At 41.3% G+C, this 27,525-nt stretch overlaps 1 protein-coding gene across 4 annotated transcripts in view; it reads left to right on the forward strand.

Annotated features, from left to right (window-relative positions):
- Positions 1-1,282: 1,282 nt before the first annotated feature.
- GNE (glucosamine (UDP-N-acetyl)-2-epimerase/N-acetylmannosamine kinase) overlaps positions 1,283-27,525 on the forward strand; it is a 40,509-nt gene continuing 14,266 nt past the window's right edge. Inside the window, exons 1-5 of one of the 4 annotated variants that reach the window (XM_089488716.1) lie at positions 1,283-1,525; positions 22,974-23,182; positions 24,288-24,739; positions 25,848-26,000; positions 27,149-27,361. In XM_089488716.1, coding sequence (XP_089344842.1) covers positions 1,454-1,525; positions 22,974-23,182; positions 24,288-24,739; positions 25,848-26,000; positions 27,149-27,361 — 1,099 coding nt within the window. In that variant the 5' untranslated portion in view covers positions 1,283-1,453. Of the gene's footprint in view, positions 1,526-1,587; positions 1,663-12,801; positions 12,961-13,062; positions 13,243-22,973; positions 23,183-24,287; positions 24,740-25,847; positions 26,001-27,148; positions 27,362-27,525 lie in introns of those variants that run through there. The other 3 variants (XM_089488718.1, XM_089488717.1, XM_089488719.1) reach the window with 3 other exon arrangements.

Here is a 27,525-nt window from a genome sequence, read left to right on the forward strand (position 1 = left end):
GGAATCTCTAGGTCCTCCAGTGCAACTCTGGTCAACATCCGACAGACACTGACCATAGAACTGCACTGGAGGAGCTACAAATGCCTAGTAGAGTATTCTCTCTAGGAATCTCTAGGTCTTTCAGTGCAACTTTTAGTTAAAGTTGACCATAGAGTTGCACTGGAGGACCTAGAGATTCCTAGAGAACATATTAATCAAACCCGTGAATAATCAAAGCCTCAAATATCAAAGCCGCAAATATGGAAGGATGACTGTAATTCCAATTCAAATCTACCCTCTACAGTATGTGAGAAGGTCAGTCCAAAATCCTTTATGTATGGAAAAGAAGTAGCAATGCCAGTGTTAACAGTGGTTGTTAGTGAACAAAGACATTGGGGACTGTCCATTGGGTATGGAAATAATAATAATAATAATAATAATAATAATAATAATAATAATAAACTTTTATTTCTATCCTGCCTCTCCGTCAATGACAATCGAGGCGGCTTACAAGTTTAAAAATTCACATATGATCCCATATCCCCATAACCCACCCTCTCAGCTGTATGAAATGAAGAGGCAAGACCAGTTTGGCCATGGAAACTAGCCATCGGTGGGGAGAAGAGATGAGTGTAGGATGGGGTCAGATAGTGTTGAAATGTGCGTAGTGAGTAAGGAAGCCATTATCCCTGTTTGATCCATTGCGGAGGGAGTATAGTTTATGCATGAATTCCAATCCTACTGTTTCTCGCCTTCTCTCATAGAATCATAGAATCGGAAGAGACCACAAGGGCCATCCAGTCCAACCCCATTCTGCCATGCAGGAACTCTCAGTCAAAGCATCCCCAACAAGTGGCCATCCAGCCTCTGTGTAAAGACCTCCAAGGAGGGAGACTGCACCACTCTCCAAGGGAGCAATGTGTTCCACTGTCAAACAGCCCTTACTGTCAGGAGGTTCCTCCTAATGTTGAGGTGGAATCTCTTTTCCTGCAGCTTGCATCCATTGCTCCAGGTCCTAGTCTCTGGAGCAGCAGAAAACAAGCTTGCTCCCACCTCAGCATGGCACCCCTTCAAGTATTTAAACAGAGCTATCATATCACCTCTTAACCTTCTCTTCTCCAGGTTAAACACCCCCAGCTTCTCTGGAGTTCTTTAAGCAGAGGCTGGATGTCCATCTGTTGGGGCTGCTTTGATGGGGAATCCCTGCATGGCAGAAGGGGGTTGGGCTGGATGGCCCTTGGGGTCTCTTACATCTTTAGGATTCTATGATTCCTGTTGCAAAGGGACTTTCGGAGAGGGCAGGGCTGGAGGTGGAGCAAGGCAGCCAGGTGCCCCTGGACCAAGGCTCTCCGATCCAGAGTTGCTGGGTGCCTTGAAAGCTGGAAGAGGAGGAGGAGGAAGAAGAAGAAAGAAAGAGAGGAAGAAAGGAGCAGATCGCAGCAGTGCCACCAACCAGAGCCGGCTGGGCAGGAGGATGGGGAGCCCCGGGCATCTCCGCTCTTGGGGAAGGCAGCAGCAGCTCCAGCAGAGCCCTGGCGGTCCTCACGTAGGTTAAGCCGGATCTTTCCAACGCGAGGAAGGGGAAGAGGGGGAGCTTTTGGTTTCTGAAGCTGGAGGCTGGAGGGAAGCAGGGGGAAAGGACGTGAGAGGCAATGGAGGCAACAGGGGAAACGCCAGGCGTTGGTGAGTGGGTGGGTGGGCGGCTTTGTGGCCAAGGGGGGGGGGTCTTCTTGCTTTGGGCCACGAAACCCACCTTCCTCTCTGCCCTTGGGGTGGGTTGCCTGCCCCCCCCAAAAAAAAACCCTAGATTTGCGCTTTTGCTTGGTGCCACACCAATGCACACAAAAGCCTGTGTGGAGCAGCATGCCTTCTCTGCCTTCACACAAAGAGGGGCGATCTTGGAGCTTCTATGCTTCTCTGGCCATCCCACCTTTTCCCCATCAACAAAAATGCATTTTTAAGCCAGAGAGGAAAGGTTAGGAGCGATGTAGAGCCCTGCGCAGGGCAGGAGATTTAATCCGGGTTGGACCCCGTTACTTCCTCCTCCTCCTCCTCTTCGTCTTCTCCTCCCTCTTATTCTTCATCCACTTATTCTTCTTCCTCTTCCTCCTCCTCTTCTTCCTCTTCTTCTTCCTCCTCCTTCTTCCTCTTCTTCTCCTTCTTCCTCTTCTTCTTCCTCCTCTTCTTCTCCTTCTTCCTCTTCTTCTCCTTCTTCCTCTTATTCTTCCTCCTCTTCTTCCTCCTCCTCTTCTTCTCCTTCTTCCTCTTCTTCTTCTTCTTCCTATTCTTCCTCCTCCTCTTCTTCTCCTTCTTCCTCTTCTTCTCCTTCTTCCTCTTATTCTTCCTCCTCTTCTTCCTCCTCCTCTTCTTCTCCTTCTTTCTCTTATTCTCCTTCTTCCTCTTATTCTTCTTCTTCCTCTTATTCTTCCTCCTCTTCTTCCTCCTCCTTCTTCCTCTTCTTCATCCTCTTCTTCTTCCTCCTCTTCCTCTTCTCCTTTTGTTTTGTAGAGAGGGCAGAAATGGATCGGAAGGAAACTTCCTGGTTTGAGACCGCTTTAACTGCCCTCCTGGCTCAATGCTAAGGGGATCCTAGGGATTGTGGTTGCTTGGGGGGCACTGGAGCTCTTTGACAGAACAGGAGGCAACATGTCTCACGGAAGGACACTTTCCAGACTTCCCTGGCATCATTGAGCCAAGGCAGTTAAAGCGGTCTCAAACGGGAGAGAGAGAGAGAGAGAGAGAGCATCTGCTCAGGGGTACTCTTGTCTTTTGCACCAGAGAAGAAAACAGGGGGGATTTACCTTTGTTTCAAAGGGTGACACACACACATCCCAAGATCAGTTGCATTTCTGGTAAACCCTGACTTGGGGCTAGTTTCAGGGCCAGCTTTGTTGTCTGTTGGCCAAGGAGTCTTGGAGCAGCTGCGAGAGGGTGGGTAACCTTTAGTACCAAAAATACATTTTTATATTGATACTATCCAGACACGAGTGCATTAAAAGAACTTTTATTTGTAAGGCATATGGAAGAGCATGCACACTAAGATAACTCACTCTAACATTCAGTATCCACAGCTAACTGAAATGAAAAAATGAAAGGGGATTGTGGAGTCTGACGGTTGGATTGAGGGTAACATCTACCTGTCTCAAAGGGTATGGGAGGTTTAAGGGCAACAGTCACAGGCCATACCTGGCAGGTCAACTGTGACAAAGAGCCAAGGCTTTCCCAGTAATATTTATACTTTAAAACTAGCCTGAGGCTAAGGTGATTTCACAAGAAACAAAGACCAAAGCCACTGCACTACACTGGTTCCCTACTTTGATAGCAGCTCCTTTAAAGTTTATATTAAAACCCAGAATGGATATCCTGCTCCAATAACACAAATGCCACCAATCACCAGGTCAAGCTGAACCTTTCCTCCATTTGCCTCATTTCCTTTAGCTGTCCTTTTTCCAACTAAGAGCCTGTACAGACCAACATTATACGCTAGTGTGGGGGTGGTGTGGGGATGTGATGTATGCACACCAGCCGCCCCCATGCCGGCATTAAGCCGTGTGCCCAAACGCACGGTAGGGGCCTCACGGCACTCCGTTGGCCCAGTGTTTAAGCGTGCTGTGCCAAAGGAGCATCAAAAAGCTGTTGCCACTGTGGCTAAAGTGCCCTTTCCATGATGTGAAAAAGAGCCACTTTTTGCAGCTTCTTTTTGCGCCATGGAAAGGCCAGATCAGGGCTATGGCCCCGATCTGGCGAGGAAAGGGACGGCACAGAACCACCCCTTAGGAGTGGTCTGTTGAGCTCCTAAATTCTGATACTAGGTTAATCTAGTTGGGTGAGAGTAAAAATCCAAAAGGGATTTGCTTATTACCTCTCTCTCTCTCTCTCTCTCTCCCCCCTCCCTCCTCATACAGACACATGCTCACACGCACCACATCCCTCAGCTTGCATATGTATCAGCTAAAGACCTGTCATCAACTGTTGTATGTAATTCTACTCCAATTCTCTTTATTTGAAATGTGCTCCCACCCCCACCCGAATTCAATTCTATACAGCACTTACTGGTACTCCCTGAGCCAGAATCCTATGGCTTTGTAAAAATCCATGCTGAATCCTGTTCAGCATAAACCATACTTAGCATTGTATTTTGAGAAACTATTCAGACAAAACATTGAAGCATGCTGTTTTGAATTTGTGTTTTAACTTGTGTTTTATTTTTTTACATTGAGCTTTAGTTTAATTGTGTTTTAACTTTTGTACTAAGAGTTTTAACTCTATTGTTTTTTAATATTGTACACTGCTTTGAATCACATGCTATAGGAAAGATGGGATATTAAGTAAGTAAACAAACAAACAAATAAGGGTTGAGGTTACACAGGCAAAAAAATTCAAGCCTCAAGATCATAATCTTTTCCCTGTCCTTCTATGACTAGATTAAACACATGTGGTCACGCCTTCTGGCTAACCATAGTGTGCCATTTCATTCAAACATGGTAAACTAGGATTTGCACAATTCAAGATAGCAAATTATGTTGAAAATTTTATTCAGAAATATGGTTTGGATGAAATGGCAGGTTCTGTATCATGTTTAAGTGTGTGAGACCACATCTCATCTCTGTTCATTTTTTAAAAGACCATGGTGTGATGTTACAAGTAAAGACATTTACACTGTCAATGGTTGGGTTTGCTTGTCACCAACCTTTGGGAGGACCTTGTTTTATAATTTGCAGTAAAGGTGCTGATGCATGTTGCCTAATCGCCCGTTACAGTCAGGGATCCCTTAACAAACAAAATAAATACATCACACATATTCCATCCTTGGTAATCATTGTGATGCTCAACTCAAAATTCAACATGGAACATGACAAAGGAATAAACCAGCAGCACTTGTATAGACATTTCTTAGAGGGACAGTAGTCAGGACAGACTATACATCCGGCTTTGAAGGGGGATTGTTTCTTCCATTTTATTACCATTCAGACATTCTTGACTGTGAACCCTCTTACAAGTATAATGTCTATTTAGGAGTCCCCAGCTTATGTCCAGTATATTTTACTCTCATGAATATATACATAAGATAGAGTAAATGGAATCCTGGGCCTGTTACAGACTGCCAAAATAAAGCTGCTTTGGGTCTCTTTGGAGGTATGCTGTTTAAATGATGCATGCATCCTAAGTATCTGGAAGCTGCACCAAAGCTGCACTCTAGTCCTTAGGATTGGAGCGTGGCTTTGGTGCGACCTCCGGACTCTTAGGACCCATGCATCATTTAAACAGCATACCTCCAAAGAGACCTGAAGCAGCTTTATTTTGGCAGTCTGTAACAGGCCTTAGTTACTCATTCAAAGGCTCAACTATGATTACCGTCTGCCTGCTTGTCTGTCTATCTGTCTGTCTATCTTCCTTCCTTCCTTCCCTGAATTATTTCAGCCCCTCCTAGCCTAGTCTTATACAGGGATTGAGTCCCCACCCACACAATCCTGTTATGGGGTAAATGGGCCATTATCTCACTTCCATGATGTGTATTTTAAGAAGTGTATTTTAAGAAGTAATATTAGCAGGGGAAAGTTTCAGTCAGCCAGGTGCTTCCTCTTTCTATGTATGTTCAATCATGGTCTGCAGAACACAAGTCTAAGATCATCCTTTCATTTCAGAAAAAGCTGAAATAATAATATTCAATTTGTTTAATGTTTCCACCAATGTAAAAACACAGGAAAATGCAAAAAACAAAACCAAACCAAAAAAACCCTCCCAAATAAATGACCTTAAAACAGGAGTCCAGATTAACATTGCCTAGCTGTCTCAATATACATGAGCAAATACATTACGTAATCCAAAATTTGTTCCATGTAATCTAGGTCTGAAGCAATAAAACATGTACCAAAACCTTTCTGGTGCAGGCCGAATATGGGGGAGATGGAAATGTATTTTTTATTATTTTTCTCTTTTACATGCAACCAGCATTTTGGATTCCAATCATACTTTGAAAAACAATCTTCTTATAAAGCTTAGATAAATTCTTACAGAATATAGTACATAAATTCTTCCTTATGTGGAACAGAGAATAGCTTGAAGGGTAGTATTTTATAGGCAGGAATAGGCTGATGTGAGTGCTGGTGTAAGATCTTTGGATATAAGACAGAATTGTTATTTCAATAGCTGAGCAGGGATTTGAATCTTGGTCTCCAGAGCCATAGTCCAGTGCTCAAACCACTATGCCATGCTTGTTCTGTATACAGCAGGATATAAATTTTAATAAATAAAATAAGTAAATAAAAAGTTCTTTAGTCCTATAACCTGTTTAAAGTAATCTCACTGAAATTAATGGGAATTGTAGTCACAAGAATTTCCTTAACTGTTTCTCTGCACATCCCAATTTCATATTCATTTGACCTTAGTAACAATTTTTAAATGATTTTAATATCAACAGACTTTGTATTATGACTTTTTCCTTTACACTAAATCAGCATCAACATCAGACAGGAAAACCCATATTATGATCTCATAAATCCAGAAGATCATTCCTTATTTCTTTACTCTTCATTTGAACTTAACCCTTAGTTTCTTGCCAAAGCTTTGCATTTGTACAAACTGGGAGCCTCCCATCACATTACATAACACCGCTGGGGGAGAACAATCCTCCATAAAAAGTATTTCTGTTTATCTAATTTCTTTTTTCCTCATTCTTCTCTTTTTCCAAGAAACTAAGCAAAATCGAACCCCCACAGCCCAAAATCTTCTCTCTTCCACTCTGCACCATCTCCAATGTCACCAGCCTTCTCCCTGGTTCTTCCCAGACCACCTCCGATTCTCCAAAATCCTCTCAATCCAGCATCAGACCTCCATCCATAACTAACCCTTCACACTCTAAACTGGTTCCTCTGTCTTGATCTTCCATGCCTGGTTGCATTGCTTTTTCCATTCCCTCCTCTGCTTCCACCAGATCCTCAGCTTCCATTTTGCCAGTCCTTCAATCCAAAGTTTAACCTAAAGTTTAAAATAAAGTTCTTAAAGTCTTCTTTCATTGATGTATATTCCTCCAGTATCTGCCACATTGCTGAAATACAATCATCTTCTGTTGCATCTTCGCCATACTTTTATTATACAGTACCTGATCCTGGCATGCAAAGAGTTTCTCCACAGCAGCTCCTCCGATCACTGTAGCAATGACACAACCAGAGGTTTAACCTCCCTTATTATTCAGATTATTTTCACACACTGAGATACCTTTACTAGCCAAAACAGTTCCACTTTCTCAAAACAAACCAGTTCTTTTCGGTAATCCATTTTTCTTGCAAATTGTTCACAAAAACCACCAGTCTTCCAACTTTATCATTTTTCATCATTTCACAATACTGTATCTTTTATCCATGTAGAAACTTATATTTTCCCTTTTTCATAGTTTTATTAGACTTTCTTTTCTCAAATTGACAGTCTGAAAGCTTCTTAGTAATATACCTCAAGATCTCTCATATTAATATGAAAGGCAGGAAACTCACCTAGGCGTTGATGACACCGCTGGGCCAAAGATTTATTTTATCCAGTAAGTCCAATGTTTTTACAAAACTGAACACTTGTGTGAAGTGGGCTGAGCAGATGGAAATGTCCCTGCCCTCCCTCTTGCTCCCAAGAGGCAGTTACAGTCCCCAGGAGCTTGTCAGATTCTAGCTTGTAGGCACTCTCCAAGCCCTCCCCTTGTCTGGGGAGAGAAATCCCTGATCGGAACTTGCCTCTGAACTGATGATCATGCTGGTGTCACTCTCACCCTCGTGGAGCCCTGTGAGAGTAATGTCAGCTGGCCATTGCTGCACCCAGAAGTCCCTGGTCTGGAGGCAAGTTCTCTTGAAGGGGTTGGAGAATCCTCAAAATATTGTCTTGCCATGCCAAGATGATTCTCAAGAATCATCTCAGGAATGGTAGGATTTCATCATATCCCTTGTCCGACTTCTCCTTCCTTTTTAAGCCATTACTGCCTAGCTTTACACTTGGGACATGAAAGCAGCTAAGCCAATGACAGCCAGAGATTCTGAGTCCTCTGGAATTACAAGGGTAACATGGGGCTATTGTGACATTAAAGTCATAAATAATAAGGCGGCCAAGGAAGAGAGCATGAGAGAGAAAGAAAGGGGATGCCCCTAAACCAGCAGGACAGGCCTTTTACGATTCAGAAGAGCCAGCATGGTGTAGTGGTTTGAGTGCTGGACTTTGGCTACCAGGGTTCAGTTCTTGCCAGGCCATGAAACCCACTGGGTGACTTTGAACAAGTCACATGCCCTCAGCCTCAGGGAGGCTCCTCTGAACAAATCTTGCCAAGAAAACCCCATGATTCACCTTAGGTGCAAGCCATCATAAGTGACTTGAAGGCATACAACAACAACAACAATGTTGATATTGAGAGGACCTTAGTTAAGCAGAATCTAATGACAACTACTGAGGCCATATATAATTATATCCCTCTGGAAAAAACATTTTTTCAGTGTGTTCTTGCTTTTTGGATGCACTTTCTAAGCTTTCAGTTATGTGTCAATTGTGCAAATGTATTTATTTACACACCTGCCTCAAGTTAATATTTACAAAGATCCTTCCCTTTCTAAAGAATCAAGGCTCTTCAAATAAGTCAAAGTCCCATGACACAGATCCTTCTTGAATTTATCATTTTATATATTTACAGCTACAGATATTCCTGTATTGCCAAAACTTTCAGGAAGGCTATAATTTAATTCAAAATGTTTCAAGCAAGCAGAATCTAATGGCAACTAATGAGACCATAGATAACTGTATTCCCACGGAAAACATTCTTTCAGTCTGTGTAGCTGCTATTTGGATGCATGTACTTAAAACAAAATCACTATCTGACCTTTTGACCATGTATCAATTGTGCAGTTTATTTACACTTGTGCATACATGCCTCAAGTTAAGATTTACCAAGATCTTTCCCTTTCTAAGGAGTATAGGCTCCTAAAGTAACTCAAAGGATGCATCTGCAGTACTGCAGGATTAATACAGTATGACACTGCTTTAACAGCCATGACTCAATGCTACGGAATTCTGGGATTTGTTATTTGGTGATATATTTAGCCTTCTCTGTCAGAGAACTCTGGTGCCACAACAAACTACAAATCCCAGGATTTTATAGGATGGAACCATGTCAGTTAAAGCAGTGTCAAACTGGATTAATTCTGCAGTGTGGCAGCAGCCAAAGTCCCATGATACCAATCCTTCCTGGATTTGTTATTTTAAGAGTGTAGCTATCTGATATAAGTTAGCAATGCTGGGCCTGTTACAGACTGCCAAAATAAAGCTGCTTCGAGTCTCTTTGGAGGTATGCTATTTAAATGATGCATGGGTCCCAAGAGTCTGGAAGTCGCGCTAAAGCCACAATCCATTCCTAAGCACTGGAGAGCAGCATTGGTTCAGCTTCCGGATTCTTAGGATGCATGCATAATTTAAACAGCATACCTCCAAAGAGACCCGAAGCAGCTTGATTTTGGCAGTCTGTAACAGGCCCTGGTTTATAAACCTGATAAAAACTTTTGTAACTGTGTTTTTGTTTGTTTTTGGCCTTTTAAATGCACATCTAAACCTCTATTGCTGTTTGATGCCATGTATAAACCGCCCCCTTTGAAGGTTGGGGCATCTCCTGCTTGGTTTGATAATAATTAAATGTATATGAAGTATGAAATGTTGACAAGTAATGGAAAAGTGTAGGGAACTTTTGACAAGAAGTGGGGGAGAAATCTTGACTAAAAAAGAAAGGAGCTAAGAGATAGTCAGAAATGTCCTATAGTTTCAAGATAGTTACACTTCCTGTAAAATTTGCAGCTCCATAATGTATTGTGAGTGGAGTCTAACCAACAGTCATCCCAACATGTTTCCTTTCCCACAGGGCCTTAGTCTTTTGTGTCTACTTTGTACAGTCAGTTCATGCTACACACCCCACAAACACAAACCCTTTGACAGACATTTGGAGAGGTTATTTATTTATTTGCCCCAGAAAAGGAATTTAATTTTTTATATATATGGAGGGAAATTACAGTGCAGACAATTGTCTATAATACATAATTATAGCACTCTGATCCCGCTTTAAGTGCCGCAGTTCCTTCCTATGGGATCATGGAATTTGCAGTTGAGATCAGGTTAGAATTCTCAGCTGGGGTGTTCTAGTGCCTCACCAAACTACAAATCCCAGGATCCCATAAGATATAACCCTGGCAGTTAAAGCGGAATCATAGTGCTGTATAGTCGGCCCCCCACATTTTGATTTTTGTAGATATGATTGTTTGCGGGTTTGATTCATACATTCTCTAGGAATCTCTAAGTCCTCTAGCACATCTCTGCCAGAAGTTGACCATAGAGTTGTGCTGGAGAACCTACAGGTGCCTAAAGAAAACATTTCTCTAGGCCCCTGTAGGTCCTCCAGCGTGACTCTATGATCAACATCCGGCAGATGAGACTGGAGGACCTGGAAATTCCCAGAGAGGTGTTCTCTCACGTAAAAAGAATAGTGTTTTTTTGTTTGCAATTTTCCCACATTCATGGGGGTCCTTCACTCCTAACCCCAACAAATGTGGAGGCACCACTGCAACTGTGTAATGTGCAAGGGCTCACAGTGCAGCTAAGACTCATGCAGGTTAATACAGCAGTAAATGGGATTGTGCAAGTACTCACAATGCTACTACGCCCGTAGCAATCCAGTGCTAACTAGGTAAACCCAGCCGGAATGGGTGGGATATGCTTCCAAGTCAGTCCGAACGTAAGCATGTTACCAGTTTAATAGGGATCGCTCTCAAGGCCACCTATAAAATAAAATTGATTTATTAAATAGTGGGTGTGCCTCTTCTGAATGATGTAGCTGTGTAATTTATATCCACATACATGGGAGTAAACTTCTCTGAGCTTAAGAAGACTGCCTCCAGGGACTGGCACAGTGATTCCCGAAAGATGGTCCTTCCGGTGTTTTGGACTTCAGCTCCCAGAATTCCTGACTGTTGGCCTAGGTGGCTAGGGCTTCTGGGAGTTAAAGTCCAAAACTCTTAACACATGTAAGACCAGCAGCACTGGATGAAAATTGGACCATAGCTCTCTCAAATTCCTCATTCCTCCCTTTTGCTTCCCCAGCTACCAACCTTGGTAGAGTTATACCTAGTGCACACCAATATGTATATATATAGTAAAGCATGCTTTGTTCTTCCTACAAAGTAGTATCCACAGAGAATAGGCTGCATCCACACTGCAGAAATAATCCAGTTTAACTGTTCTGGTTCAGTGCTGTGGAATTCTAGGCATTGTACTTTGTTGTAGCACCAAAGCTTTCTGACAGACAAATGTCTAAATGTCTTATGAAATATCAGTTCCCAGTTTTGTAATACTGAGCCATGGCAGTTAAAGTGATGTGAAACTGGATTATTTCTGCAGTGCGGATGCAGCCGTACCCATGTTAGGCTGGCTCAGTATGCAAAGGGATCTTGGAGCAACCTTGAGACTGAGGCCTGTTACAGACTGCCAAAATAAAGCTGCTTGGGGTCTCTTTGGAGGTATGCTGTTTAAATGATGCATGCATCCTAAGAATCCAGAAGCTGTACCAAAGCTGCCCTCCAGTGCTTAGGAATGGAGTGTGGCTTTGGTGCGACCTCCGGACTCTTAGGACCCATGCATCATTTAAACAGCATACCTCCAAAGAGACCCAAAGCAGCTTTATTTTGGCAGTCTGTAACAGGCCTGAGAGCATAAGTTTTCTCTCTTTCTTCTTTTCTAGACTGGCTCTGCTTCCATCAGGTGCATCTGATGAAACATTTTGCATTTTTCCCCTCTAAAGATCCAACACACACTGCAGAAATAATCTGGTTTGAGACCGCTTTAACTGCCCAGACTGAATGCTAGGGGATTCTGGGAACTGTAGTTTTGTGAGACATAATGTGAAACAGCGCATGAGGAGATATAGGGTGCATGTACACTGTAGAAGCAATGCAGTTTGACACCACTTTTGACTGCCATGGTTTCAGTTTTATACACTCCTGGGATTTGTAGTTTGGTCCGGCACCAGCGCTCTTTGGCAGAGAAGGCCAAAGAGCTTGTAAAACCACAAATTTCATAGGATGGAGCGACGACACTTAAAGTGATGTCAAACTGCGTTATTTCTACAGTGCAGATGCACCCAAAAGGTTTCCCACCAATATCCTCCCCATGAATAGCCAGCAAAGGGCGAAAGGTGGTCAGTATTTGGGGAGGGAGAACTGGGCAAGTCACATTCTCTCAGCCTCAGAGGATGGCAGTGGCAAACCTCCTAAAACACTTGCCATGAAAAGGTTTGCCTTAGGGCAAAATGGAGGACAATTTGGAATTCCTCTTGGACACAAGGTGGAAATGGAGGACAAGGAGACCAGAGCTCCTCACTGCAAAGGAGGACAAGGCACCCTAAAATGTAAGACATTGAAGAAAAATGGAGGACATGTCCAAATAAAAGCTGAAAACACTCATAGAAATGCATTACTTTCATGCTTTTCAGTCATGCTGCCCAACATGGAGGACATTTGGACATGTCCTCCTGAACAGAAGGCTGAAATGGAGGACATGCCCAGGCTGTTCCAAAGCATAGAAATGGAGGACGTTCAAGAAAAAAATGTAGGACAGGCCCAAATAACAGCTGAAAACCCACGCTTCTTGGTCATGCTGCTCAAAATGGAGGGCATTTGGAAAATCCTCCTGGACAGCAGGTGGAAATGGAGGACATGTCCTGGCTCAGCACAAAATGGAGGAGGTTGGAGAAAAATGTAGGACCTGACTATATTAACGCTAAAAGAAAACCCTCACAGAAAGAAATGTAAATGCGTGCTTCTTCGGTCATGCTCAAAATGGAGGCGACTGGGATAATCCTCCTGGAGAGAAGGCTAAAATGGAGGACATGATGTGCTGGAAAAGGAGGACCCCTGGCCACCCTGGTCCTGGAAAAGGAGGACCTCGGTGATGGCAAGGGCAGGGACTTGCCAAAGGGTAGGAGTCACTACTGGGAGGGGAAGAAGAAGAAGAAGACTAGAGGCGGCGGGAAGAGGGAGGGAGAGAGGGAGGCCTGGTGGCGGCGCCGAGGAGGAGGAAAGCCCCGCTCTTGCGGCGTGGCACTGCCCTGGAGCCGCGTCAGCAGCCCGGGGAGCCCAGCACTGGGCCTACGCTGCAGGAGGAGGAGGTGGAGGTGGAGGGGGAAGTGGTGGCGGGCTTCTCCTGCCTTTCTCCTTCTCCTTCTCCCCGCCTTCGCCTGAAGGGAGCTGGGCTGCCAAGGTAAAGGACCTCTCCTTTTTGCAACCCTCCATCACTCCCTCCTCCTTCCCTCTCTCTCTCTCTCTCTCTCTCTCTCTCTCTCAGAGAGAGGCCTTATTCTGAGGCCTCCTGGTCAGTGTCATCATGGCCAGCCTCTTCCCATTTGCCCCCCATCCTCCTCCTCCCTCAGAGAGCAAGCAGTTGTGGTGGTTGGGGTGCGGGTGGTTGTGTGCCTTTTCTGACTTTATGCAGGGTGTCCAGATGCCTTCCACCGCCGCATCCTCTTCGCCTCCAAGGAGGACAAAATATATGTGTGTGTGTGTGTGTGTATAGGACATTCAAGACCATCTATCTATCTATTTAAATATATATGTGTGTGTATGTGTATTGTGTGTGTATAGAGGACTTTCAAAACTATGTGTGTGTGCATGTGTGTGTGTATATATATATATATATATATATATATATATATAGTGTATGTGTGTGCATATGCACACACACACACCTTTAGGATGTTCAAAACTATATATATAGTGTGTGTGTATATATATATGTATGTATATACAGGACTTTCAAGGCTCTATCTATCTTGATGTATGTATATATAGGACATTTAAGACAAAATATACATATTGTGTGTGTGTGTATATAGGCCATTCAAGACTATCTTTCTATCTATCTATCTATATATATATATATATAGTGCGTGTGTGTGTATAGAGGACTCAAGACTGTGTACATATCTATATCTATATCTATATCTATATATATATAACTTTCAAGTATATATATGTATATATATAGTGTTGACATTCAAGACAAAATATACATATTGTGTATATGTATGTGTGTGTGTGTGTGTGTATATATATATATATATATATATATGAATGACACTCCAGGCTATCTATCTATCTATCTATCTATCTATATTGTGTGTGTGATTTTGTGTGTGCGTGAGTGTGTGTGTGTATATATATATATATATATATGATCAAGGTAATATATATATATATATATATATATATATATATATAGTTTTGAATGTCCTATATATACATACACACTATATATAGTCATGAATATCCTATACACACACTCTCTCTCTCTCTATATATATATATACATACATACATATATATATATAACACAATGTCTTGAACATCCTATACACACACACACACACACACACACACATATATACTGGATTATTTCTGCAGTGTGTTTTGGCCCTAAGAAGCATAGATTTTACATTACATGGCCATGCCCTCATGCACGTATGTATGTATATACAGTATGTATGTGTGGGAGGACATGGTCACATAATATAGAATCTATGCTTCTTAGGGCCAAAACACATTGCAGAAATAATCCAGTCTGAGACTGGTTTTTGAACTGCCCTGTCGCAATGGTAGGAGTCCTGAGAATGGTAGTTTATTGTGGCACCAGAGCAGCTCCCAGATAGAGGAGGCTCAGTGTCTCACAAAACTACTGGTCCCAGAATTCTCTAGCACTGAGCCAGGACAGTTAAAGAGGTCTCAAACTGGATTGTTTCTGCAGTTTGTTTTGGACCTTAGTCCTGCTCAAAATGGAGGACCTTTTGTGATTCCTCCTGGAATGGAGGACATGTCTGGGGAAAGGAGGTCACCCTGAAACCTCTTAGGTGAATCTGTCATGGTTTTCTGGGCAGGTTTCTTGAGAGGGGGTTTGCCATGGTCATCCTCTGAGGCTGAGAGAGTGTGACTTGCCTAAATGTCACCCAGTGGATTTAAATGGCCCAGTTGGGCTTCGAACCCTGACCTCTCAGAGTCCTTCTTTGGCTACTCTGGACTGTCAATTCAGCTTCCCTTTTGGCCCTTCCCATCTGGACATGGACTGAATTACAGCATGGCGGGTAGACTCACAAACTGCCCACTGCAGCCTTTTTGTATTGAAAACACTGAGAATGCAGTGTGTTATACAGTTTGGCCTTTGTCCCGACTGAGGGTCCATCAACACTGCAGACATAATGCAGTTTGGCGCCCCTTTAAGTGCTGCGGCACCATCCTGTGGAACCCTGGGATCTGTAGTTTTACAGTATCTTTATCCTTTTCTGCCAATCCAAAAATTCTGCAGGAGAGAGCCATGGTGGTTAAAAGTGGTGTTATGGTGCATTATGCCTGCAGCGCGGATGCACCCCTAATGCCCTCCAGATGTGTGAGCTGTATGGCAACACCTGTCAAGTGTCAGTCAGGGAAGATGAGAGATGTAGTCCATGGTCCAAAACGCACTGTTGAAATAATCCAGTTTGAGACTGCTTTAACTGCCCTGACTCAATGCTAGGGAATTCAGGGAAGGGGAGTTTTGTGAGACATTGAGCCTTCTCTGTCAGAGAGCTCTGAGACCACAATAAACTATGATCCCCAGGATTCCCTAGCAATGAGGCAGGGCAGTTAAAGTGATCTCAAACTGGATTAATTCTGCAATGTGTTTTGGACCCAACCCATCCGGTGACTGCTGCTTTGTGCAACCAGCCTTCCTGTTCCACATGGCCTTCGGCTGTCCTCCACCTGCTGCAAGGCTGTCAATTCTTGACTCTGCAAAAGCTTAGCCTCACTTCTGTTACTTAAAGCAGTAAAGGTTGTGTCTCCCTTGTCCAAAATGCTTGGGACCAGAAGTGTTGTGGATTTTGAAATTGGAGATAGGACCTAGCTATAAACATGAAATTATCTCATGTTTTATGTACATCTTATACACACAGTTGTTGTTATCGTGTGCCTTCAAGTCATTTCCGACTTATGGCAGCGAACCTATTGTGGGGTTTTCTTGGCAAGATTTGTTCAGAGCAGGTGTGTCATTGCCTTCCCCTGAGACTGTGAGAGTGTGACTTGGCTAAGGTCACCCAGTGGGTTTCATAGGTACAAAACACACTGCTGAAATAATCCAGTTTGAGACTGCTTTAACAGACTGGCTCACTGCTAGGAAACTCTGGGAACTGTAGTTTTGTGAGGCACTTAGCCTTCTCTGTCAGAGTGCTCTGGTGCCACAATAAACTACAATTCCCAGGATTCCCTAGCACTGAGCCAGAGCAGTTAAAGCGGTCTCAAACTGGGTTATTTCTGCAATGTGGTTTGGACCATAGTGGTTAAAATGTTTTTAGATTTACATTTTTACTCAATGCCTTCTAGGGAATGCTAAATGTCATAAATAAAGAATACTATGGCCTGTTACAGACTGCCAAAATAAAGCTGCTTTGGGTCTCATTGGAGGTATGCTCTTTAAATGACGCATGGGTCCTAAGAGTCCGGAGGTCACGCCAAAGCCACACTCCATTCCTAAGCACTGGAGTGCAGCTTTGGTGCAGCTTCCGGATTCTTAGGATGCATGCATCATTTAAACACCATACCTCCAAAGAGACCCGAAGCAGCTTTATTTTGGCAGTCTGTAACAGGCCTTGGATAGTTTTATAAAGACATTTCTGTCCTATCTCTCAGCCCGACAGGGTCCCTCAAGGTGGTTTACAAACAAACAAAACAAAACAAACAAAAACCCATCAAACTAATTTAAGCAAGAAAATTAAAACAGGCCATTTAAATTGAGGTTCTCCAGCAATTTCAAATGAAAACTATTAAAAGATAGGTGGGATAAAAATGTTTTCACTGCCTGCCTAAAAGTCAACAGGGATGAGGCTAATCCAACTTCCTATGTAAGGAAATTCTGCGACTGCAGCAAAGGCACTATTCCACATTCCTGTTAACTGAACATCTTGTGGATATTGGGATATGCAAAAAGGTCTCAGGTAGTCAGTACATGTGGTCAGGCTGATATATGAAAGGGGGGTAATCTTTCAGCTATCCTGACCTCTAGCACCTGTGGTGCTGAAACAAAGCAGAAACCAATGCAGTGCAAGGCCACTGTAATATTATCCAAATGAAATATGCCGCAGAAAGAAAACTGCACCAGTTGCAGTTTCTGAATGCTTTAAGGACAGCTCAGCATAGAACAGGTTGCACAGTGATTGAGCCATGTGTCAACAGTGGGTAAAATCCATCTTTTCTAGGTAGGATGCAGCTGGTATTTCACCTGAACCTTGGCAAAAAGTACTCCTGGACACAGTAGTCAACTAAGCATCCTTAGCACTCCCAAACAGAGGGAATTCAACCCCATTTAGAATATGCATATTTTCTCATTTAATATCCTTAGTGGCCAACAGAGAGCCAGTCTGGTGTTGTGATTTGAGTGCTGGACTACAACTGGAGACTAGGGTTCAGTTCCCCACTCAGCCCTTAAGGTGACTTTCCTTGCTCTGGGGCCAAGTAGATTGGACATAGTAGTTTGAACTTCAACAATATCAGAGATTATCTGATAATTAATCTAGGCTAGCGGCATCCTAAAATTGTTTCTTTAATGATCTCACAGTTCTTCCTCCCCTCCTGTAACAAAGAATTATAATCTCCAGCACTAAGTTGGTGGTTGATTTCCTTCAAGGAACATGTCCGTTAGGCGGAACAAAATGATGTTCATTCATCAAAATCAACTAGCTGATGTGTTTGTCATTCTCACAGATTTTACCCTTAATTTGGAGTTCAGGTCAAAAGGATCACAGCGAGTCATTGATGCTGAACTTCACATTCTGTGGCCTAGGATGCATCAACTTGTTTAGTATTTGAAATAACTGCTGGATGACCCTATGCCAATTTTCTTTCCTTTTTGTGGGGTGGCCCTGTTTCAGGGCTGGGGAAAACTGTACTTTGTAGACAAAATCATTTTTTCCAAGCTCTGCCCTGCATGGGACATTTACTTTACTACTAGAAAGAAAGATACATAGGAAGCTACCAAGAGGGTTCTGGATCCAGTCAGTCGTGAGCTTTAAAAGGTAAACCAAATCAAGATAAGCATGCAATTGTTTACAGTAGTTAGATGTTTCAGCCTTTGCAGTTATCGGTAACACCGATGTTTAGATTTCAAAATGGACAGTGGGAGTTAAGGGAGTCAAAAGTCCTTGAAATGCTCAGGAAAGAGAGCATTCTCAAGAACATGACCTGATATTATGTATACTAGAAATGTTTTAGGGCAAGATTAAAAATACAGTATAGGAAAGTCTTTATATAATGTGCGCCAAATTGAAGCCACAGTGTTTTCAGTTTTCAGGATATACAGTTGGAAGTTGTCTTTTGCATTTGATGTCTCAGAAATTGACTCTCTGTTGGAAATATTTCTACGTCAGCTAAACTGAAATGTCAGAACGAGTTACCCAAGCCGTTTTGCTGTGACCATTAAGTCGCGTGTGTGTGTGTGTGTGTGTGTGTGTGCATTGGAAACTGTGTTTGTATAGCATACAATAAGTGTCCCTCCATAAGCGAATATAGAAGTACATTTATTGAGTGTCTGGAAAACGAATGTTAATATGATACAGATGAGAGCCAGCATGGTACAGTGGTTTGAGTCTTGGACTATGACTGGAGACCAAGGTTGAAATCCTTGCTCAGTGATGAAAACTGGGTGACTTTGGGCAAATTATATTCTCTCAGCCTCAGAGAATGGCAAGGGCAAACCTCCTCTGAAGAAACCAGCCAAGAAAACCTGTGATAGGTTACTACTACTACTAATAATAATATAATTTATTTATATTCCGCCTTTTCCCAAACGAATCAAGACAGATTACAACAAAAGTAAACAATAAAACAACCTAGGATTAAAAATTAGCAGTTATGAAGAAGAACCATCCCCCTTTCCCAACACTCCCCCCTTCAGTAAAAACATTAAGTAAAAACAATAAAAATAAGAATTAAACAGCAACGAAATTGAAAATAACAATGAAAATGTGCCAAAATATACTAAAATTTCAGATAAAGACGAGAACAGGTTCATTTTAGGATCGCCATAAATTGAAAACAACCTGAAACCAAACACCAACAGTGATGATACTGAAGACATATCACAGCAGTCCTGAATTTTCAGACATTCAAAAATGTGTGATTATCAACATTTTAGTAAAAATGTTGCAGAACAGGGTTTTCTGTTCACTTCAAGTCCTGCCAATGCCAAGTCCTGCAGTGGCTGGAACCCTTCCCTAATCCCATTGATCCTCTGTTGTAATTGCCAAGACAGTGATTAGTTAATTCCTCAAATGTTGAATTTTTGCTTGCCCCAGTGTTAAAGACCTTGCCCCCAAATTAAAAATTGAAACTGCATATTGAGTATTATTTAGGTGCAAATTAAACACCGTGGGCAAATAGCCTAGTAGGCCATTTTGATGTTTCCCCCTCTCCAAATGCAGTTGGATTGATAGCATTTGACATTTCAGATACGCAGAGAAATCTAGTTCTGGGGGACGAAAACTATTACTGTACAAGCTTAGAATTAGTCAAGTGCCCCAGTACAACAGTGTTAGCTGTTGTTAGCCACACTGTAAGATAATAAGAAAGGAAAGAGGTTATGATTGTGAATCCTGAAACCAATGAGGCAATTGAACGATATGCTTTCACGGCTTAAAAGAGTATCTCTTGTTCCTCAGGTGCCACAATAGTAATTGCATGTGTTTGTGCTCAGAAAGGAGTGCTATCAGTTTTTCACATTTGACTATGTTTTCAGGCAACCTTCATTTGCAGCGGTTTTGGTTCCTTCTTACTTGATGCTGCATTCCTTTGCTGTTTTGGCCTTTAAATTCCCCTAACCTTTTATCCTCATATTTCCCCTAAAGGGATTTTTAAAAACTTAATTATTTTGCATGCTTATTTCAACTGAGAGGGTATGACAATACTAGCGGGAGCAATTTATGAGTTAATCATTACTCATTGATCAATGTGGTGGAAGGGGAGGGTTGTGGAAAGGAACTCCTTGTTCAGTGGCGCAACTGTTGATAAAAGCTAATATTTCATCCTTCATTATGATGTACAAGAAATAAAAGGTATACGGATCCTTTGCACTAAAATGATATAGAATGATTGATAGCAGTGCCCAAAATAATACTTGTTACCATAGACTTAGATGTTACTAGAAAGGCAGTCTCCTAATTCTAAAACTCCAATGTTTTGTTGCATTTTAATATAAGGTAAATTTCCTTAGATTTTAAGAATTAATTTGTGGGAAAGCAGCACTTTGAGCAAAATAAAGTTGATCCAAACAGCTCATAGTCCCTGGAAAATCTGTTGTGGATAAAATTGAAGAAAACTATGTTTCTGAGTTTAAATATATATTAATATGAGTAAAATCTTGATACTTAATTATACAACTAATTTTGTCTGTTTAAACTGGATGAAAAATGTTCTTCCAGACTTTGCCCCCCGCTTTGTTTTTGTCTGTGTTTAAGTTAAAATAACTGTGTTGCCACTTTATTTCATTTGTAGCATACGAATTTTTCATTAGCAAGTTTGATCAATTGATGCCTTTGTCTTTGTTTCATGTTGATTACAGTATAAAGGACTGTCTTTTTTAGGCAGTTAATGTGAAGGAGAAAAAATCTCTTCCTTGTATGCTTGTAATTGGAACAGTAAGACAAAGGAGCTCGGTTTTTTGCTTCCTGGAAAATGTTTATGCATAGAGTGAAAAACTGCAGACAGAAACTAGTTAGTTAGTACAGGTCTGTTGTTGGTTCCCTACATAACAATGCAAAATTTAGGCATTTCTTACCTTGTAGAAGGAAATAGAGTCACCACAGTATAGTGATTCAAGCGTTGGACTATGACTCTGGAGACCAGAGACCACAATTTGAATCCCTGCTTGGCCCTGGAAACCCAATGGGTGACTCCGAAGCTCCTTTTGCTAAAAGGCAAAGCCAGTGTAGTATGAAGGTTTGAAGGCTGGGCTAGGGTCCAAAACACACTGCAGAAATAATCCAATCTGAGACCGCTTTAACTGCCCTAGCTCAGGGAATTCTGGGAACTGTAGTTTTGTGAGACATTTAGCCTTCTCTGTCTGAGAGCTCTGGAGTCCCAACTACAGTTCCCAGGGTTCCCTATGTGTGAGCCAGGGCTCAGTTTAAACGGTCTCAAACTGGATTATTTCTGTGGTGTGTTTTGGACCAAGTACTCATGGAGATCACCACCACCACCACCCTGGTGATCTTGGGTAATTCACACTCTCTCAGCCTAAGAGTCAAGCAATGGCAAACCTCCTCTGAATAAATATTGTCAAGAAAACCTTAGGATAAGTTCACCATAAGTCAGAATCTACTTTGAGAGAAGGCATATAACAACAATTGCAACACAGATTACATTTGAGAAGTTTAATGGTAATGTAAACTGTCCTCTCAGCTTCACACTAGAAACCAGGCTATAGTTCTGTTTTAGTTACATCTAACTCTTTATTTATTTATATCAAATTTATTTGATATAATTATATAATTAATAATGAAGTAAATATAAAGATGAGAAGCAAGATAAATACTTACAGAAAACCATGTATTCATATAACATTAACCCAAAATATGCCTAGTCTGAAAAGGGTATGAGAACAGTCCATCAACTACACAGGATCAAATAAAGAAAATGTACAGAGTTATTTAAGTTCAAAGGGTCCACAAATATCTTGACACTTCATCTACTAAATGTTGTTGTGATCCACAGGTCTCCAGAGTCATCCAGTGCTCAAACCACTATGCCATGCTGGTTCTCTTTAAAGCATAATTTTATGAAAACTAGTAGAACAATTACTCATATTTTTTACTGTGAATGACTATTGACAATACTCAGATTCTGAAATATTGGACAAATCTCCCTTCATGAAATAGATAAATTTCTGAATACACACCTTGTCTCTTACTTTAATAGAGATTTGGACAGCCCAGTCTACTACTTTGTTTAATCATGTTGTCATTGCTGTGTGCCATCAACTCATGTCTGACTTATGGTAACCCTAAGGTGAAGCTATCACACAGCTTTGTTGGCAGGATTTTTGTTCAGATTTTTTTTTGCCACTGCTTTGGAGTCCTAGTCCAAAACGTAAATCACTATACCTGGCTTTTCAACCAAGTATTTATTTGGATTTAACTTGAATCCTGCTTGTTATAATTGCTGTATCTCTGTTCATTCACTGCAGATGATAATTAAAAATACAGAGCCTGTTCAATTTATGATTAGTTTTTAAAACTCCACTTGATCTAGTTTTCATCTTCTGTAAACTGGAGGGAAAATGCCTTACTCAAATCCTTAGTGGAAAGAGAGGAGTTCTCCTCTTTTACCAAAGGTGTATGTCCGTGTCTAAGAACTTTATCCTGCAAAATATAGCCATCCTCTGAATTGCATTGGCATTGTGCAGAATTCCATTACAAAATGGTATTAGAGTATTTCATGTTCTTATCTAACAGGGGCATGTATCTAAAGCTTATGTTGTAAAGAATCTGCTTGATGCATGGAGCAATATTTATTTCACAGATTATTCAAGAACATGAGAAAATCAGATTCCATACAAACAGGCTGTCTCACATAACCCATTGTTCCTGTATATTTATTATGGGACACTATTGCTTGCATATCAATATACGGAGAAGCACAAGGCTAATGTCTTGGGCAGGAGGGAGGCCCTCTGGATTGCCAAATTGGAGAAGGGTCTGTCTGTCACCACCCTTCCTCCAAGGAGCTCCCTCCTCATCTTATCACAACAGCCCTTGAGGCCTGGGAGTGTGGATGATTGTGCCAGAATAACTGAGTGAACTTTGCATCTGAAAGGAGGATGAAACGCACTTCTTTCCAATCCCAAATCCAATTAGTTTTTTTAGTACACCACACTGGGACCAATGTGATAGTGTTGTTTCCTATCTTGTATTATTACAGGAACTATATTTCAAGAACCTGTCTAAGCAGAAACAAAAGCAAATAATGGAGAAGAATGGGAACAACCGGAAACTTCGGGTTTGTGTTGCTACTTGTAACCGAGCTGATTATTCCAAATTGGCACCAATCATGTTTGGAATTAAAGCAGAACCACAGTTCTTTGAGCTTGATGTGGTGGTTCTGGGATCCCACCTGATTGATGACTATGGGTAAGCGATATACTGTTGTTTCTTCCTGTCATACTGAATTGGGTGAGGGAAGAAATTCTTTAGATGGTTCTCTTTATCCCAGATTGATCCACAATAGATACTAATCCTTAAGGTATTTCAAACAGATATTACTGCAGTTCAGACTTCATTTGTGAAGTCCAGTAACTGTAAAAACACATTAATGTACACAGGATGTAAGAGCTTTGTTTTATTTCTTAACATATTTGTCTTCATCAAGAGTTAGGGTGGATTCCCCATCCATACCTCAGGTCAACAGGATCAGGCTCACATCTACTGAGCTTCGCAAACAGTACAATATCAGGTCCATCCAGACCATTCATTCAGTCATTATTCTTCCATTTATTGTTTAAAGGAGGAATACTTTTTCGAGCTACTTCAGTCATGCCTTGGGTCTATCATTGAAGCCTTATCATAACTTTGATTTATTAAACATAGCCACTTTATTAGTTGGGATAATGTGTTCTGATAGTCACTGACAGATAAGTGAACACTCTAGTATTATATTAAGTATGAGAGATTAGCAAGCCCATGATGATAACCCCATCAGCACAGCCTTAGTCCATTATATAAAAGATTGTATATTACACAGTGGTTAACCAATAATTCAAGTAATTCAGTTTATTTTTTCAAAGTAGGTGTATAGTCTAGTGCAGACTGTGTTTGCACATACTTTTAAGTTGGTATGAACTGAACAATCGTTTTGGTGCTGTTTTGCAACAGTTTGTTTAGTATTATGCAGTAGTAATGTAGTAGTAAACTGTTTCTTTAAATGAGGAAAACAAATACTAGCTTTCACCTTTCTGGCTAAAATAAAAGTGCAGTCCCTTTGTTGTATAGAATATTACTGTCTCCAGTGGCAACCCATGCTCTCTTTCTACCTGGGGCAGGAGGAGAAGCACTGCTTTCCCATCTTTACAGTAGTGGAAAACCCTTGAAATAAGTTTCTTCCTTTTTCTGAAGTATAGTTTAATTCCTTTTGATATCAGTGGATCTTTTCTAGGTATGACTAAGTCTTGGTCCAGCCCCTTGATCTATAGGTATGTGGCATTACAGTCTAAATATTTCTCCCCCTTTTCCTTTATAGTAACACTTACCGTATGATTGAGCAAGATGACTTTGACACCCACACCAGGCTACACACAATAGTGAGAGGAGAAGATGAGGCAGCCATGGTGGAGTCAGTTGGCCTTGCCTTGGTCAAGCTACCAGATGTCCTCAATCGCCTAAAGCCTGACATATTGATAGTCCATGGAGACAGGTTTGATGCCCTTGCGCTGGCGACATCTGCGGCCTTAATGAACATTCGAATTCTTCACATTGAAGGTGGGGAAGTCAGTGGGACCATAGATGACTCCATCAGGCATGCCATAACCAAGTTGGCCCATTACCATGTGTGTTGCACAAGAAACGCAGAACAGCATTTGATATCTATGTGTGAAGACCATGACCGGATCCTCCTGGCAGGTTGCCCTTCGTATGACAAGTTGCTGTCTGCCAAAAATAAAGACTACATGAGCATTATCCGCATGTGGTTAGGTAGGTGTGTTGCATGTATATACAGTGAGCAACATGTGACTCACCAAACTGTGCAGTCTGCCAATTTTTATGTGTTATCTTGCCAAATATTTGATCATTTAGTCCCAGGTAGTCACAAAAAATTGTTTATATAGTCCATAACGTGTCTGCCATCATGTTTGACAGGTTGCATTTAGTTTAGTGAGCCATAGGTTGTTCAGGCTTACTTTAGATTATGTATTATAAATGGGTGCTGTGCTCTTATGCAGATTAGAGAAGTAGACAAGAGGAAATGGGAAGTGAAGTCTATTAGTATTTGGAAGTGTATATAGAATATTATACTGCCTAAATATTTTAAAAGCATCTGATCTGTATAATCTTGGAATTTAAGTGGTGTCAGCCCTGGCTATTACTTGGCCAGAAGACCGCTAACGTATACCAGGTGCTGTAGGCTACATTTCAGAGGAAGGAACTGGCAAAACCACCTCTGAGTATTCCTTGCTTAAGAAAGCCCTATGCATTACACACAGTATAGTGAATATATAAGCAGTGCACTGTAATAAAAATGCAGCAGCATATATCACAAAGATTTCTAGCTTATTGTACTGATTCAGAAGAACTAAGTCCATCCTTTGGCATTTGACAGGAGATGTTTCTCCTGTATTTGGGGACCAAACTGGGAGCTTTCTCTTTAATTTTATTTTTAGGAAAATTTAAAGCATGTCCTTTTCTTCCTTTCTTTGCCCATTTCAGCATAGATAAACAGGATAACCAAATGTCTGTGTCTTTAACAGTAAATTAGGACACTTTAGTTTCTTCAGGTGACTTGTCAGGAATATGAACAGCTAGATGCAGGTATTAAAATAATGGATGGCCTCATTACACACCCTATTAAAATTTGATTATATCTTTCCTGTGGGTGGGTGGATAATGCAATAAATGGTCCAGTTTATTAATGACTTTGGAAGACTGCCTTACTTCATGGTGGAAGAAATCTTGGTTGATTTTCATAAATGAAATATTTTCAACATTAGTGTTATTGTTATTGCAGTTGTTTTCTTCTTCAGTCCAAGAGGAGTTCTGGTTTTTCTTTCATGTGGTGTGTTTTATTTTTACTTGGTTTTCACAGGTGAGGATGTAAAACCAAAGGATTATATAATAGCTTTACAGCACCCAGTGACCACAGACATTAAGCATTCCATAAAGATGTTTGAATTGACTTTGGATGCCCTCATCTCTTTTAACAAGAGGACACTGGTTTTATTCCCAAATATCGATGCAGGTGAGCGTGATGGATTTTTACTGAATGAGATTAAAATTTGGGATAGAAGCACTATAGCTTTTTTCTTGCCACATCTTTGTATTGCATATAATGGATTCTTGGCGTAGTACCAGCAGCTAAGTTTTAAAGTTGTAATTCATAGCTTTTTTCTAGAAAAGAACATATGACCTAGCAAAGTTAAGTCAAATCCAGCTTGTTTCATTTAGAAAAAAAGTTAAGCAAAGATTTAACTTGCAGATTGAAATGGTGGATATTAAAGGTGCTTACTGTACATAGTCAGCTATAGGTTGAGAAATTTATGCCCCCAAAATTGACCCTAAAAGCCAGGGTCAACTTATATATGGATCGATACACTAATACTGCTTAGAAAGGTCCTGAAACAAGCCCTGCCTGATGCCCTACTCTTCGCCACTCTTTGTGCCTCGAGGCAGGAGTTTGTGCATGTGTGTGTGAAGGAGTTTCCCAATCCAGTTTGAAAGCCTCTCTTCCCATCACAGAAACACCTCTTTTAGCTCCACTTCTTTGCCTTCCCAATCTGATTTGAAAGCTTTCTCTTCTCATCAAAGAAACACCCCATTTAACTCCACTTCTTTTCCTTCCCAATCTGATGTTAAAACCTCTCCTCCACCACCAGGGAAGATGGGGAGAGGTCCAGAGATGGAGGCACGGAAGTGGTGTTTTCCCCTTTCCATCTTCCCTTGAGTTATCCATGTGTCATATCAAAATCCATTATTTTTACTCTGAAAACTTTCTCAATTGATACATGAGGCCGACTTGTACATGAGTATTTATGTGTTGTTCTTTAATTACGGTACTAATGTTGGAAATATAACTGTTGTAGGGGCCAGTAGTTAAATTATATTGTAAAGCCTAGTTCTGTCTGATAGATCATTGTGTCTGCTGGGCTGTTTTACATCAATAATGGAGATGTTCTGATATTTAACAACAAAAATTAAGGTAACTGAATCCTATTAGTACTTCATGCCACTGATAAGGATCATCCAGCAGTTATGGAAGAGTTTGGGTGTAGTAGATTTGCTATTCATGTGTTTATATAATGCTGCTTGTACTAACAATGTTGGTAATAATAGTCATTCTATTAAGATACAGTTGATTCATTATATGATGTATGGTTGTTTTTACCACAGGGAGCAAAGAAATGGTTCGGGTAATGAGGAAGAAAGGTGTTGAGCACCACCCAAATTTCCGAGCCGTAAAGCATGTTCCTTTTGACCAGTTCATTCAGTTAGTGGCTCATGCTGGTTGTATGATTGGAAACAGCAGCTGTGGCGTTCGAGAAGTTGGGGCTTTTGGTACCCCAGTCATCAATCTTGGAACACGCCAGATAGGAAGAGAAACAGGTATCATATTAATGTGGGTTTTTTTTTTTAAATACCATGGGGCCCGAACAGGCAGGCCAAAATAAAGCTGCTTCGGGTCACTTTGGAGGTATGCTGTTTAAATGACGCACACATCTTAAGATGCCAGAAGCTGCACCAAAGCTGTGCTCCAGTCCTTAAGACTG

The sequence above is a fragment of the Sceloporus occidentalis genome, unplaced genomic scaffold (assembly GCF_023333645.1).
Source record: "Sceloporus occidentalis isolate IW3139 unplaced genomic scaffold, rSceOcc1.0.p SCAF_1, whole genome shotgun sequence".
NCBI classification, from domain to species: Eukaryota; Metazoa; Chordata; class Lepidosauria; order Squamata; family Phrynosomatidae; genus Sceloporus; species Sceloporus occidentalis.